The following is a 16,077-nucleotide window of genomic DNA, read 5'->3' as shown; positions in this document are numbered from 1 at the left end:
TTATTACTCATGTTAACTAAGATAAAAGCTGTAAAAACATTGCATTCCTAAAATAAAACTACCTATTTCTAAACCCCACTGTAAAACACTTCCAACACCATTCTCCAGCATACTGTAGTATTAACTACAGAACTGATCAACTGAATACTGCAGTAATGTGGTTTTCACTTTATTTATAAAGTGCAACCTCAGAATAAAAAGTACTCTCCAAGTACCACGATACTGACCAGTATTGAAATACAGTAGCATAGTAGGCCTATAAAGCAGCTAAAGCTCTGTATGTTCATGTGTGTGTGTGTGTGTGTGTGTGTGTGTGTGTGTGTGTGTGTGTGTGTGTGGTTTTCAGGTTTTGAAGTGATAAAAAGGTAGTTGTGTAATAGTAGTTAGTTATTTTCATCTCTACAATATTTTAACAACCCCTCATATTAAGCTTTGTTAACATCAGTTCACATGAACTAAAATAAAAACACTTCTACAGCAAATATACATTTTAATTAAGTTATTAGCATCAGCTAAGTTAGTTTAAACATTTACTGACAGTATTAAAATCATTCATTCGTTCATTTTCTTTTCAGCTATGTCCCTTTATTAACCAAGGGTCACCACAGTGGAATGAACCGCCAGTATTAAAAGCAAAAGATGTATTTATGATTGGATACTACACAGTAAAGTACCATGAAAACTAGTTATTACTCATGTTAACTAAGATAAAAGCTGTAAAAACTTTGCATTCCTAAAATAAAACTACCTATTTCTAAACCCCACTGTAAAACACTTCCAACACCATACTCCAGCATACTGTAGTATTAACTACAGAACTGATCAACTGAATGTAGTACTGTGGTTCTCAAACTTTATTTATAAAGTGCGACCTCAGAAAAAAAATGTACTCTCCAAGTACCACGATACTGACCAGTATTGAAATACAGTAGCATAGTAGGCCTATAAAGCAGCTAAAGCTCTGTATGTTCATGGGTGTGTGTGTGTGTGTGTGTGTGTGTGTGTGGTTTTCAGGTTTTGAAGTGATAAAAAGGTAGTTATGTAATAGTAGTTAGTTATTTTCATCTCTACAATATTTTAATAACCCCTCATATTAAGCTTTGTTGACATCAGTTCACATGAACTAAATTAAAAACACTTCTACAGCATTTATTAATTTTAATTAAGTTATTAGCATCAACTAAATTAGTTTAAACATTTACTGACAGTATTAAAATCATTCATTCGTTCATTTTCTTTTCGGCTATGTCCCTTTATTAACCAGGGGTCACCACAGTGGAATGAACCGCCAGTATTAAAAGCAAAAGATGTATTTATGATTGGATACTACACAGTAAAGTACCATGAAAACTAGTTATTACTCATGTTAACTAAGATAAAAGCTGTAAAAACTTTGCATTCCTAAAATAAAACTACCTATTTCTAAACCCCACTGTAAAACACTTCCAACACCATACTCCAGCATACTGTAGCATTAACTACAGAACTGATCAACTGAATGTAGTACTGTGGTTCTCAAACTTTATTTATAAAGTGCAACCTCAGAAAAAAAAGTACTCTCCAAGTACCACGATACTGACCAGTATTGAAATACAGTAGCATAGTAGGCCTATAAAGCAGCTAAAGCTCTGTATGTTCATGGGTGTGTGTGTGTGTGTGTGTGTGTGTGTGTGGTTTTCAGGTTTTGAAGTGATAAAAAGGTAGTTATGTAATAGTAGTTAGTTATTTTCATCTCTACAATATTTTAATAACCCCTCATATTAAGCTTTGTTGACATCAGTTCACATGAACTAAATTAAAAACACTTCTACAGCATTTATTAATTTTAATTAAGTTATTAGCATCAACTAAATTAGTTTAAACATTTACTGACAGTATTAAAATCATTCATTCGTTCATTTTCTTTTCGGCTATGTCCCTTTATTAACCAGGGGTCACCACAGTGGAATGAACCGCCAGTATTAAAAGCAAAAGATGTATTTATGATTGGATACTACACAGTAAAGTACCATGAAAACTAGTTATTACTCATGTTAACTAAGATAAAAGCTGTAAAAACTTTGCATTCCTAAAATAAAACTACCTATTTCTAAACCCCACTGTAAAACACTTCCAACACCATACTCCAGCATACTGTAGCATTAACTACAGAACTGATCAACTGAATGTAGTACTGTGGTTCTCAAACTTTATTTATAAAGTGCAACCTCAGAAAAAAAAGTACTCTCCAAGTACCACGATACTGACCAGTATTGAAATACAGTAGCATAGTAGGCCTATAAAGCAGCTAAAGCTCTGTATGTTCATGGGTGTGTGTGTGTGTGTGTGTGTGTGTGTGTGGTTTTCAGGTTTTGAAGTGATAAAAAGGTAGTTATGTAATAGTAGTTAGTTATTTTCATCTCTACAATATTTTAATAACCCCTCATATTAAGCTTTGTTAACATCAGTTGACATAAACTAAAATAAAAACACTTCTACAGCATATATAAATTTTAATTAAGTTATTAGCATCAGCTAAGTTAGTTTAAACATTTACTGACAGTATCAAAATCATTCATTCGTTCATTTTCTCTTCGGCTAAGTCCCTTTATTAACCTGGGATCACCGCAGTGGAATGAACCGCCAGTATTAAAAGCAAAAGATGCATTTAAGATTAGACAGTACACAGTAAAGTATCATGAAAACTATTTTTCTACTAAGGATAACTAATATAAATGCTGTAAAAACATTGCATTCCTAAAATAAAACTACCTATTTCTGAACCCCACTATAGAACACTTTGTTAAATACTCCATCATACTGTAGCATTAACTACAGAACTGATCAACTGAATACTGTAGTACTGTGGGTCTCAAACTTTTTTTATCAAGTGCGACCTCAGAAAAAAAATGGTCTCTGCAAGTACCACCAGACTGACCAGTATTGAAATACAGTAGTGTAGTAGGCCTATAAAGCAGCTAAAGCTCTGTGCCGTTCAAAAACGAAGCAGATTAATTCTTATTATTAAGAATATTTATTACTGTCAGCCACTTTAAACATTATAAATAGTTTGAACATTAACACTGCACTGTGGTTATATGTAAAAAAAAGAAGAAGAAAAAACACAACAAAAAACGTCAACATTTAAACTAAAATGTGCTTTTAAAAGTTAAAAATGGTAGGTTACTGTTTAAAAAAAAAAAAAAAAAAATTTAATGTAAAGTATTACCATATAGCAGCCTATTTACCAACAACTGCTAATATTGCCTGGTCCTCATAAATACAGGCTATATGTCACCATATTCATATATAGGCTAAATCATTTTTGATATACTTTTTAAATATATAGGATGTAAATATAACATATTTGATTCCTCTGCATACCACTAGATGGAAGCCCGCGTACCAACTATAATGGTTAAATTCTGCAGTGTCTCCACAAATCTCATGTGTTTTGACCTGTGGATTCTGGTTAAACTAATCTCAACTCAACATTGCATCTGTTACTATTGTGCACTATGGCACACATTGCGATATCGATGCTCATACAATATATTGTGCAGCCCTGGTAAATATTATAATATTTACAATACTTTGTTAATGAATACTCCAGCATACTGTAGGATTAACTACAGTGAACCAATCAACTTAACACTATAGTCTACTTTAGTTTTTACAACACTAAACTGTTTTGTGTTGTAGTATGACACATAGCAAACCTAATATTATCTTTTTATATTACTATAGTTTTTGTATATTACTACAGAATTACCAGGTTAATTCAAGTACTTTACTGCAGAATGGTTTTAAATCACTATCGACTTTACTACACATTACTTTAGTATTTGTTCATGTGTGTTGTTAGCTAATGTATTATCGAATATTAACAAATGAATCCTTTTTGAAGTGTTACTACACATTTTTGATCTGTAAGTTTGATAATTAGTTTAATTTCTGAAATGTGATTTGTTCTGTATTCTGTCGATTCAAGCAACTGGAAATGCAAAAACTGACTGTAAAATAAACACACAGAGCATTTCACACCAATGTGCAACGCTCAAGAGAAAGCAAAGAGTGTTTGCGAAGCTCCTCAGAGGTACTATGTGAAATACCGCTCTGTTTTTCTCAGGCCCCGTTTACACTAGTGCGTTTTAGTTATAAAACGGCGTGTTAGATCAAAAACGATTCATGTCCACACTAGCGTTTCACCTAGCGTTTCTGAACATATCTCCGTCCACACTACGCCACCAAAAACATATATCACATGACCATTCGCGCACTCTGGGCATGCGCGTTCTATTATAAACAGAAAGCATGCGTCTCGCTCGGCATTTGGTTGTTGTTAGTCAACAAACGCCGGTTGAACATTAAACGCGATGGCAAAGAAACCAAAATTTCTTGGTTACACGTCGGTATTTTTGTGGACAGACGACGAGGTCAAGTTGTTACTAAACATAACAAATGAATAACTGCACAATGGCGCCTAAAACAGACAATAGTGCAAACAACGCTCCCATTTCTGTGCCCATGTTGTTGTTTACAGTGAAGGCTGCTCTGCTGTCTTCCGGTAACGTTAAAGCCATGTGTTATAGTTATGTGATAGGGGCTTGACGAATAAGGGAAGGATACGCAATGACACAAAAGCCCCAATCAGGTAGCGAATCTCAGCAGTCCCGCCTCTGTTTTCAGATGTCTCCGTTTTCCCCCATCCACACTGAGACTGAGCAGCAGCGTTTCAGAATGAAAACGGCCTCTCCAGGGTTTCCAAAACGCTCCGCTTTCAGCGCTCAAAAACTCCGGCGTAGTGTGGACGGATGGCGTAACTGTCGCAAAACTTATGCGTTTTCAAACTAAAATGCATTAGTGTGAACGGGGCATCAGTCTAGACGGTTGTGCTCTTTATTAAATCTGACACCCACAAAGATAAACATTCACACATTTCTTTTATTTTCAGAATTAACTACAGATTCAGTTCACTGTCAAGGACGTCCATGAGCGACTCCTGCTCAGAAAACTGCTGTAAAAACACGATCATCTCCTCCAGCAGTTCCTCGCCTTGTAAAAATCCATGAACGTCATGAACGGTTTTTCCGATTCTGTGATCTGTGATTCGGTCCTGCTGAAAGTTATAGGTCCTGATTTTCTCTGATCTGCCTCTGGTGCCGATCTGTCACAAGAGAAGTACAGATTACTTAAACTTAACACAATTATTAGACAGTAAATTCTAAATCAACAGTCAACTCTACAGCTCTTTTAGTCAATATGATATTTCTAAAGGTTTTTGTTGACTTGAAATCTTCACCGGAGGTTGGTAACAACCAAAGAAATCCATATATATGCTAAGAAAACAAAACTAATTAGTTTACAAATGAAGTTATGCATAATAAAACAAAAAGACGCAGGGAAAAGGGTTTTGAACACATGAAGAAAGGGAGGTGTAGAAAGGCAGTGAAAGCCCAGACAGCAGCTGAAATCTTCAGCAACCATCTGCCCTTCCTCAGTGTAAATGAATATCAGCTGCTTCAGTCCAACATCTACATCAGCAGGAGGATGAAGATGAAACCAGAGTGGACATTTCAGCAAGACAATGATCCAAAACACAGCCAAGAACACTCTCAAATGCTTTCAGAGAAAGAAAATCAAGCTGTAGAATGGCCCAGCCAATCACCTGATCTGAATTCAATAGAGAATACAAAATAAAGCTCAGATTTGATAGACGAGACCCACAGAACCATCAAGGTTTTGACACACTGATGAAATCTATGAAAAACTCACACCTGAGCAATGCCCGTCACTTCATTATGAGAAGCGTCTTTAAGCTGCCAGAACCAAAAAAGACTTTTCTTTAAAGTGTTAAATACATTTCAGTAGTTCAGTATTTTCTTCTTCTGTAATTTTATTGTTATTACACACAACTCATGTCTCTGATTGTTTTGTTTTGTTTTATTTTCATGCTTGTATTGTTTGGGTTTTTACCAAAATCTGCTTCAATACCATGTCAGCAGCTCCTTTCGAAATATTATTCCCAGAAAAAAAACACTATATACTTCCCCCACTGTATGTAGTCAAGCCCAGGGGTGGGCAATCTCGGTCCTGGAGGGCCGGTGTCCTGCACAGTTTAGCTGCAACACTGATCAAACACACCTGAACATGCGAATCAGTGTCTTTAAGATCACTAGATATCTATAAGCAGGTGTGTTTAACTAGTGTTGGAACAAAACTCTGCAGGGACACCGGCCCTCGAGGATCCAGTTTGCCCATCCCTGGTCAAGCCTGAAATGATTCATAGCCTACCCCTGGCCAATTCTGACTAAAAGTTTTCAGTCAAATGTAAATTAAAGCCTCCTGTACATCGTTGAAAGGACATGCGCTGCATAAAACATATGCTGGAATAGTTGGCGGTTCATTCCGCTGTGATGACCCCCGATAAATTTCTGTGTGGAGTTTGCATGTTCTCCCCGTGCTGGCGTGGGTTGGGCTCCGGTTTCCCCCACAGTCCAAACACATGCACTATAGGGGAATTGAATAAACTAAATTGTCCTTAGTGTGTGAGTGTAAATGAGTGTCTATGGATGTTTTCCAGTACTGGGTTGCAGCTGGAAGGGCATCCGCTGCTTAAAACATATGCTGGATAAGTTGGCAGTTCATTCCGCTGTGGTGAACCCTGATGAATAAAGGGACCAAGCCGAAGGAAAAAGAATGAATGAACGAATTAATGATTTTATGCTAAATAATTCTGCGTATATATGTTTATTGAATGAGACTGGGTGTCTTTTAGTTTTCATCCCAGAAAAGGCAAACTGGGCAGGCTAAAATAGTGACTCCTCGACTGAACAGCCGCAATAATGAGAAAAAAGTGAATAGTGAACTGAGGGCTTGCACCTGTAGTTTTCGGGCCTGATATCTCCTGCTGGTCTCCTCCTCCAGCCGCGCGCTGTAGAGTTTGGCTCGCAGTAATTTCATGGCTGTATCTTTGTTCTTGATCTGAGAGCGTTCCTGCTGACATTCAGCAACCGTGCCTGAAATCATGACAAATTTCTGATCCTTTTAATTCACAATGACATAAATGAACATGAGAACTGATTATAGATAAATATATTTGTATTTATTTTTTACCTAAAACTCTTTATTTCACTGCAGGCATGCTTTATAATAGCATTCAATTACGTACACTACACACCAGACAAGCAATATGAATAAGTAGGGATGTAACGGTATCAGAATTTCACGGTACGGTAATACCTCGGTATGAATGGCACGGTACGGTATTTATTGAATCATTTACAGAAACAACAAAACTAATGAAAAGACCCGAAAAAAGTGCCAAAAGTGTTTATTTACCTTAGCACTGAACATATCAATGACATACAAATAAGCCATCTATCTGTAAGCTTTGAAACAGGAACTTTTTCAATTTTGATAACAAAAAACTATTAAACCATGTAAAAAAGAAATAAACAAAGTTTCAATTTATTATTGTTGAAAACCCATCACATTAAACATTTAATCACTCACTCACTTAGATAGAGATGGGTTTTTTTAAGGAAAATTATTTAACTATAATCTGGTGAAAGCTGGGATCTCTGGGCATGTCTCCTGCAACAGAAAAAAAAACCCTCTCATTTAGGACTGAGGTTTCTGGGACAGAGAGATATGATTTAGCCAAGGTAGACAGCAGTGGGTAACGATGTGCATCGTCTTTCCACCACTTGAGAGGACAAGCCATGAGTGAGATAGAGATCTCTTTGCGGTACAAGTCAATGTCTGCATCAATCTAACAAGTGTGCTGTGTTCTGCAGTCCCCATGACTGGTTTTAGTCGTATTCCCCGACTTATATTTCACCACAGTCTGGCAGTGCCTGCATACCGTTTTTTTCTTTGTCTGTCACCTTTTCTCCTTTTTCGTATCTTTTTAGAGAGAAACCGAAATGCTTCCACACATCCGATTTAAAACCCGCTTTAGGTTCGATCATTTTCAGCTCTTTTTCTTCCCCACTACTAGCAAAACACTCCATTTCCGCATTACTGGATCTGTAGTGACAACAGACCGTAAAGGATGATGGCCACGCCTGGGCTGATGGGAATTGTAGTTCCTGCTACCTCCCGTTCGCTTCATTCGCCTAAGCAAACTTTTCTCAGAAATATAGTTTTATTGAGTCATGCGCCCACGGTATTATTGAAAAAAAACATTTTTTCGGTATTACGGTATTTACAATATTGTTACATCCCTATGAATAAGTGATGGGAAGTTCGGATCATTTTACTGACTCGGATCTTTGAGTCTCGTTCATCAAGATGAACGAATCTTTTTTCGAGTCATTTCGTTCATTTAGTTCAATTTGCCAAATTATATTTAAAATGTTACAAATTGCTTCCAAACACATCTACAACTAGCCCAAAAGGTTGATCACACGACAAATAAGTCATAAATAGAATATAAGAAGGAGAAAATAATAATTCAGTTTTTACCTGCTCTTTTGTCTATGAAGGCATTTTTGTCTCTTTGCTCAGCTCACCTCTTCATGTCTTCAAATGTCAAGGGTTCATTCACGTTACACTGACGGTCACATATAATCTTAATCAATGCACAGTCTAAGCCGATAGGAGCCATGATAGTTCGTTTATCAAGTGACAGAATGACTCAAACCCGAGGACTCGAGATGAACGGTTCAATTCTTTTTCCGGCTCTAAACGCTTATGATTGGCTCGTGATGAAGGAGTGACTCAGACCCGATAGAGGACTCGAGAGGTGAGCAGATCAATTCTTTTTTCGGCTCTAAACGCTTATGATTGGCTCGTGATGAACGAGTGACTCAGACCCGATAGAGGACTCGAGAAGTGAGCCGATCAATTCTTTTTCCGGCTCTAAAAGCATATGATTGGCTTCTGCCAATGTGATGAAGACTTGAAATTAACGATACTACCTGCACAAATGTGCGCACGCGCGGATGAACGAATCACTCCCTGAGAGGACTCGTGGTTCCCGAGTTATATAGAAGATTCGTTCAAAATGAAAGAATTGTTCATGAACGACCCATCACTAATATGAATGCAACTTAACAGTCAAACGATAAACAAAATGAGGAAACTAACTACCTGTACTTTGAAATATATCTAGTCAAATATTATTCACTGTCATCATGGCAGTGATAAAAGAAATTAGTTATTAAAACTGAGTTATTAAAACTATTATGTTTAGAAATGTGTTGAAAAAATCTGCTCTCTGTTCAACATAAATTTGGTGGGAGGGGGGGGGGGTGATATGCAAGGGGGCTAATAATTCAGGAGGGCTAATAATCCTGTTTTCAACTGTATATCAGCAAATGAAACTAAAACAAAAGTGGCAGGTTTTTGTGCTCTAGGGTCATACAGTATATTTCCCTCACCTGTGGGCAGGTGTGTGATCCTGACCGCACTGTCGGTGGTGTTCACATGCTGTCCTCCTGCGCCACTCGCTCTCTTGGTCTCAATCTTCAGGTCTTTGGGGTTGATGGTGAATGAGATCTATGAATGTAAAGTGAAAGGCAACAATACAACCATGTCATCCAACCGGACGTCTTTCTGTATTTAAAAACAACATCTAATGTAAACATCCATTCATCCATCTGCTTTTTTGTAAATGACAATATATTGTAACCTTATTGTACAAGTTTTTAAAGCATGTTCATGCTTATAGTCATGTTAAAAGATGGATAACTACAAAAACTGAACAAAAAAAGAAAATGACAACTATAAACTCCAGCAACTGTAGATGTTAGAGGGTGGTTTTAAATTATAGACAGTGATTTTAAGGACTTGGTTTGACCTGGATTTCATTTATTATAATATATATTGTATATGATATAATGTGTATATTAGCATATTTATATGTATTTTACGAAATTTATAGAAAGAGAGGATATTTATAGAGTGGATACGTTGGCGGTTCATTCTGCTGTGGCGACCATTGTTTAATAAAGGGACTAAGCCGAAAAGAAAATGAATGAATGAATGAATGAATGAATGAATGATTGAATGAATGAGAGGATATTTATATTTTGAAAAATTCCAGTTCATACCAGGCATATACCATATAGATTTGCAGCTTGAATTACAGTTTTGAAGAACACCCCACTGCCCTCTATTCTTCTTCATCCCCATCCACCGAATTGACTCTAGCTGGTCTGTGGTAAACGCACTGGCACTGCTGGCCTGTGCTTGCCGTCGCATCATGGATGAAATACATAATATTAACTGAATATATATTTATATATATATATATATTCTCTTTTTTTAAATATTTCCCAAGTGATGTTTAACAGGGCAGTGAAATTCACAGTATGTTTGATAATATTTTTTCTTCTGGAGAAAGTCTTATTTGTTTTATTTTGGCTAGAATAAAAGCAGGTTTTAATTTTTTTAAAAACATTTTAAGGTCAAAATTATTAGCCCCTTTAAGCTTATATTATTGTTTCAATAGTCTACAGAATAAAACATCCTTATACAATAACTTGCTTAATTATCCTAACCTGCCTAGTTAGCTTAATTCACCTAGTTAAGCCTTTAAATGTCACTTTAAGCTGTTCAGAAAAATATCTAGTCAAATATTATTTACTGTCATCTTTGGGGTACCAGAACACAATATATTGTTGACAAACAAGACAAAAAATGTATGCGCCTTCGCTACTTTGTTAGCAAGGTGAAGAATACTACTTGAGTGGAAATCTGCAGCTTCACCTAAAGCTTCAATGTGGATGTGTGATCTGATTTTATATTTGAAATTAGAGAAAATTAAGTATTTAATGAAGGGATCTGTCCAAAAATTTTATGAGACAACCTATGATCACATATTTTGAAGAACTCTCTCTTTTAACTGATTTATATAAATAACCGGTTTAACTGTGATCAACGATATAGTTTAGTTTGATATTTATGTAAAAGACCACGATAAATGTAACAGAATATTGATTTGTATTATCATGTACTGTAGGTAATTATTTATTTGAATTATTTTTAAAGTTTTTTTTATTTTTTATTTACTATTATTATTATTTTATTCTTTTTATTTATTTATTTATTTATTTACAATTATTAATATTTTCAATTTTGCTGTGCTTTTGTCTATTCCTGTTGTAATTGTATTTTGATTTTATTTGTTTGCTAGTTCATTTCGGCGGCAATGTTCAAAATGGGGGGAAAATTGCATCCTTGAAAGTGCAAAATGTTTTGTTGAAGCTTGAGAAAATAATCACAAATAAATGTTAAAATAAATAAATAAATAAATAAAATATGATTTACTGTCATCATGGCAAAGATAAAATAAATGAGTTATTAGAGATGAGTTATTTAAAACTATTATGTTTAGAAATGTCTTGAAAAAAATCTCAACGTTAAACAGAAATTGAAGAATAAAATATACAAAGGGAGCTAATGAGTTTGGCTTTCACTGTTTATATACATTTGTTTGTACCTCTGTGGGCTGAGGAAGAATAGCCACGGTCATTGTGCTGGTGTGTGTGCGGCCTTTACTCTCTGTTTTCGGGACCCTCTGCACACGATGAACACCGGCTTCAAACTTTAACTTCTTATAGCTGAGTGGCCCGCTGACACTGGCGGATGCATGTCTGACGCCCCCTAAACACATCAGATACAACACTTGATATTCAACCACACACACAAACCCACCCATGCAGATAATGCGTGTCATTTCTAATAGATTTGTCCACCTAGTTCACTAGCATTGGCCTCCAGGACGTCAAAGCTCCAGCCATTGAAAGCAGCATAGTTCTGGTACATCTCGAAGATCTCTGCGGTAAACAGCATGGCTTCTTGACCTCCGACCCCAGCAGAGACCTCCAGGACCAGCTCACTCATGTCCGATTCCTCTTCGGGGATAAGAAGAGATAAAATCTGAAACACAGAACATTGTATTTTCAATAGGATTACATCATTACACTTTTGCTATATTGGTTATAATAATATAATAAAAATAATAATAAATTTTATTTGTATAGCACTTTTCCAACATACGTGCAACTAAAAATGCCTTACAAACAACAAAAAAGCATTAAAACAGACCACATAAACTAGTCACATATACTCAGATAAAAGCATTCATGTACACAAAATATAAGCATATATCCACATGATCACGCACACAATAGTCCTTATATATATGCAAGCACACACCATACATACACACATAAACCTACAACAATATAGATAAATTGCATACACCTTAAAAGCTATTTTAGCTGTGTATTCATACGCAATTTTAAAAAGATATGTCTTAACACGCTTTTTAAAAACATGAATACTAGGGGATTCTTTCCCTTCAAGAGGGAGACAGTTCCAAATTTTTGGAGCATAATGTCTAAAAGAAGCACCGCCAGATCGCATCAGGTTTACAGAGTAAAATTCTAAAAGCCCAGCGCCAGAAGAGTGTAGAAAACGGTGTGGATTATATTTTGATAGACAGTCGGAAATGTAGGAAGGTGTCATGTTGTGAAGTGCTTTATAAACCAATAAAAGTATCTTAAAATCTATTCTTTGGTGCACAGGCAACCAGTGTAATTTTATTAATATTATTTATCAATATTATTATTTCATTGATATAAATATTATTTTGTATTATTAATTATATTATTATTATGTCTTAAAACAAGACACTATATTTTGCTCATGTAGAACACATTTCTACATTTATGAATCTTGAGATATTTGGACTAGAAACAAGACTAAAAACTAAGTAAGAAAAGCATTTTTGCAGTGTCTCTTTACTCTTCCTTGCTCACCTAGAAAAGCCTTTTGACTTTCTGCCTTTTCCAGCTCTGAACGACAATCAGCAAAACTCATTTATTTAATAAAGGCGACTGAAATGCAAACGAGAGCGTTTCACGCCTCACCTTTTGTCTGAGATCTTGAATGTCTGCCAGAACGGCTTCCTTCTCAGTCTCTGCCAGCTCAAGCAGTTCTGGGTCATTGTCTGAAAACAGATAGAGATGCAAATCAACCTCCAGAAAGCTCCTTTCATTCCCACTACACCTTTAACAGCTCTAATGAACTGTATACTATTGTATAGAAAAATACCTAAATAAAGCTGTTGTAGTAATTCTACAGTTGCTATTATAATCATGTAAATAAATTACCCAAAACTGTAGCTGTCTACAACTGTAGGTTATATTATACTACAATACCAGTTTATTGTTGTAACAATTAACTATACTACGGTATGTTTGTGCAGGTATTAACAAAGTGTAGTAACTTGTAAATACTATAATATATGCATATTGTTTATGCATATCACATACTGTGTGTTGCACAATATGAGGGTTATAGAGTGTTTTTTTAAATAAATTCTGTATTGTATATATATATATATATATATATATATATATATATATATATATATATATATATATATATATATATATTCTATTTGTATTGTTACTGGCTTTTTTTACTTTCGTTTGTTAACATTTTATAAAAATCAAATGAATATATATTTTTTAAAAATGGTATACATAAAAGAACATTTCAAAATCTGAATAAAAATATAGATTTTAATTAATCAAACCCAGTAACATTATAAAAAATAATTAGGGTCACACTTGAAACATTTGTGCTCAAGTACATCCCAAATGGGTTCATTTAAAGCATTGGTCTCAAACTCAACTCCTGGAGGGCCGCAGCTCTGCATAGTTTAGCTCCAACTCCCACCTGATTAAGTTTATAGTAGTCTTGAACATCTTGATTAGTTGGATCTGCTGTGGTTGATTAAAGTTAGAACAAAAACGTGCAGAGCTGTGGCTTTCCAGGGATTGAGTTTGAGACCTGTGCTTTAGAGCAACACTTCTGTTGAACACAAAAGAAGATATTTTGAAGAAAGTTAATAACCTGTAACCATTGACTTCCATAGTAGGAAAAACAGATACTATGGAAGTCAATGGTTACAGGTTTTCATCCTTTTTCAGAATATCTTCTTTTGTGTTTAACAGAAGAAACCCAAACAAAAGTGTGTGAGTAAATGATGACTGAAGTTTCATTATTGGGTGAACTGTCCCTTTAAGAGCAAGGTGCTTCGGCTTACTACCTTTCAGCAAGTCCTGCATATCCTCCATCTCCTTCTGTTTAACTTCTAGTTTTTTAATATTATGGACTAAATGAGCGAGTATCGTCATGTTAGTCCTTTGTGTTTTCATATCAGCGTCCTCCAGGGTCTGGTTTTGACTGTTAATGGAGTTCAGACTTGTGTTATACTCCGTCTGCTTCTTCTTCAGGTAGTCCTGGAAGCTCTGTTTGCTGAAGATATCGTCCACAGAAAGGATTTTGGAGATATTAGCGGTCAGCGATGTGTGAAATGTTCGTTTTGTGTTGTTAATTGTCCTGTAAAGTGCTTTACATCTGCATAGCTGCCCTCTGAAAACTGTAGCGTGTGTTGTGATTGTCCTCGACAGTGTCACATTCAGCAGATGCTTACTAAAGCTAACGACGGCCATCGCGACTCAAGTACGCTATTCAGAGTGAGTACTTGAAGGGAAATAAAAGCATTTATTATTCATTCATAATGTCATTTGACTACAGTTGACATATACGAACCACAACATTCAAACGTGTAGCAGAAAACTGTCCGGAGCTTCCTTTTCCGGTTGAAATTATTATATATTGTTTCAAAATAAAAGTCAACAATCGTTCAAGAAAATATGACATATAACATAACATTTTAAGATTTATTTTATTCTTGCTTTTCTGTGTTATTTCCCAACCAGGATGTAAAGTGTTTCTCTGACATTTATTATAAAAGCAAATAATGTTTAAATCTTTAGCTAAGACTAGACTTTGTTGTTCACAAACATTAAAAAAGATAAAGCATTGCAGACATCTGATGTTATGAAATATGTAGTTGGCACATTTTTTTCTATTCATTTATACATTTGTTTGATCTAATGTCTCTGAATACAGTGCCCAAATCTCTTCTTGTAGGGCGTTTATTAAAATACGAATACATAAAAGTGCATTTCAGCTCACTCGCCACAAGAGGTCACTAACACCTTTTACAATTACCTATATATATATATATATATATATATATATATATATATATATATATATATATATATATATATATATATATATATATAAGCTACATTTTCGAAATGTATATTTTTTTATTAGAAATGGAAAATTTGAAAAAGTCTCCAATGCAAATTAAAAACAAAAAGAATGATTTAATGTTAGATTTCTTGAAGGAATTTTTCTCTAGTAATGATCCCTCGCTGTAGTCGATGATTGTATCCTAAGTTATTATTTTTGTTTATATGTATAGAAGTATTTTGTAATCATTTAAAATTTTTTATTATTTTTTTATTTTGTATTTAATTTTTTATTTTATCTTTTTCTCCTGTTATGTCTTTGCTTCAATATCATTTCTGGTTGTTGTTGTTGTTGTTGTAACTATAGTAATGTTTTTGGATATAGCATATTTATTTAATGTTTCAAAGCTATATATTATAATTAGCTAACAACGTAATCACATTTTTCCTTTTATTTATATGAATGGCCAAATTGCGACAGTATATATATATATGGACCCGTAGTCAGCCTGGTGAAAGGGGTGGTTCTATTTTTTTCTCAAAAAGTAGGTGTTTTTGCAGTTATACGCCTCGGTTTGTAGTTAACTATGAGATTTAAATACTGCATTTTAGTGATTTTTTTTTTTTTTTTTTTTTTGCCAGATTAACTATCCAGATGTCCTCATAACCACACTTATTAATGACGAAAAATATTTTCAAAAATTGCAATAAAATAAATGAAAACAAAATAATTTTTAACTAATAAATCATAAGTAAAAATAGCAATTTGTTAAAGTTTTAAAGTAGAAAACTGTAGCCTACCATAATTCATTAGACAAAAAAACAAACTGGCCAGCACATGCAACTGTCCTCAGACACAATTTGGCCATTTTAAAAAATAATTATTAAAACATAATAATAATAATAATAAAACTGAATTCTTCTGAATTTTTCTAGACTCTTTGGTAAAAAAAAAAAGTACATTTAAAAATTCCTGGATATCAACAACAGCCAAAATATATTCAAATTATTTAATATGGTCAGCTTT

General features: G+C 34.6%; 1 protein-coding gene across 1 annotated transcript; it reads right to left on the bottom strand.

The window, feature by feature from the left end:
- Positions 1–4,905: 4,905 nt before the first annotated feature.
- On the bottom strand, positions 4,906–14,588 carry mtrf1l (mitochondrial translational release factor 1-like). Its single transcript, XM_002664226.7, has 7 exons — positions 14,051–14,588; positions 12,864–12,943; positions 11,685–11,868; positions 11,429–11,592; positions 9,366–9,483; positions 6,862–6,998; positions 4,906–5,146 (listed from the first exon to the last, which is right to left on the bottom strand). The coding sequence occupies exons 1-7, from the start codon at positions 14,454–14,456 to the stop codon at positions 4,940–4,942; spliced, it is 1,296 nt and encodes a 431-aa protein (XP_002664272.1). The 5' UTR covers positions 14,457–14,588; the 3' UTR covers positions 4,906–4,939.
- Between the last annotated feature and the right edge of the window lie 1,489 nt (positions 14,589–16,077).

The sequence above is a fragment of the Danio rerio genome, chromosome 13 (assembly GCF_049306965.1).
Source record: "Danio rerio strain Tuebingen ecotype United States chromosome 13, GRCz12tu, whole genome shotgun sequence".
In the NCBI taxonomy this organism is placed as follows: domain Eukaryota; kingdom Metazoa; phylum Chordata; class Actinopteri; order Cypriniformes; family Danionidae; genus Danio; species Danio rerio.
This window is presented reverse-complemented; position numbering and strand designations above follow the sequence as displayed.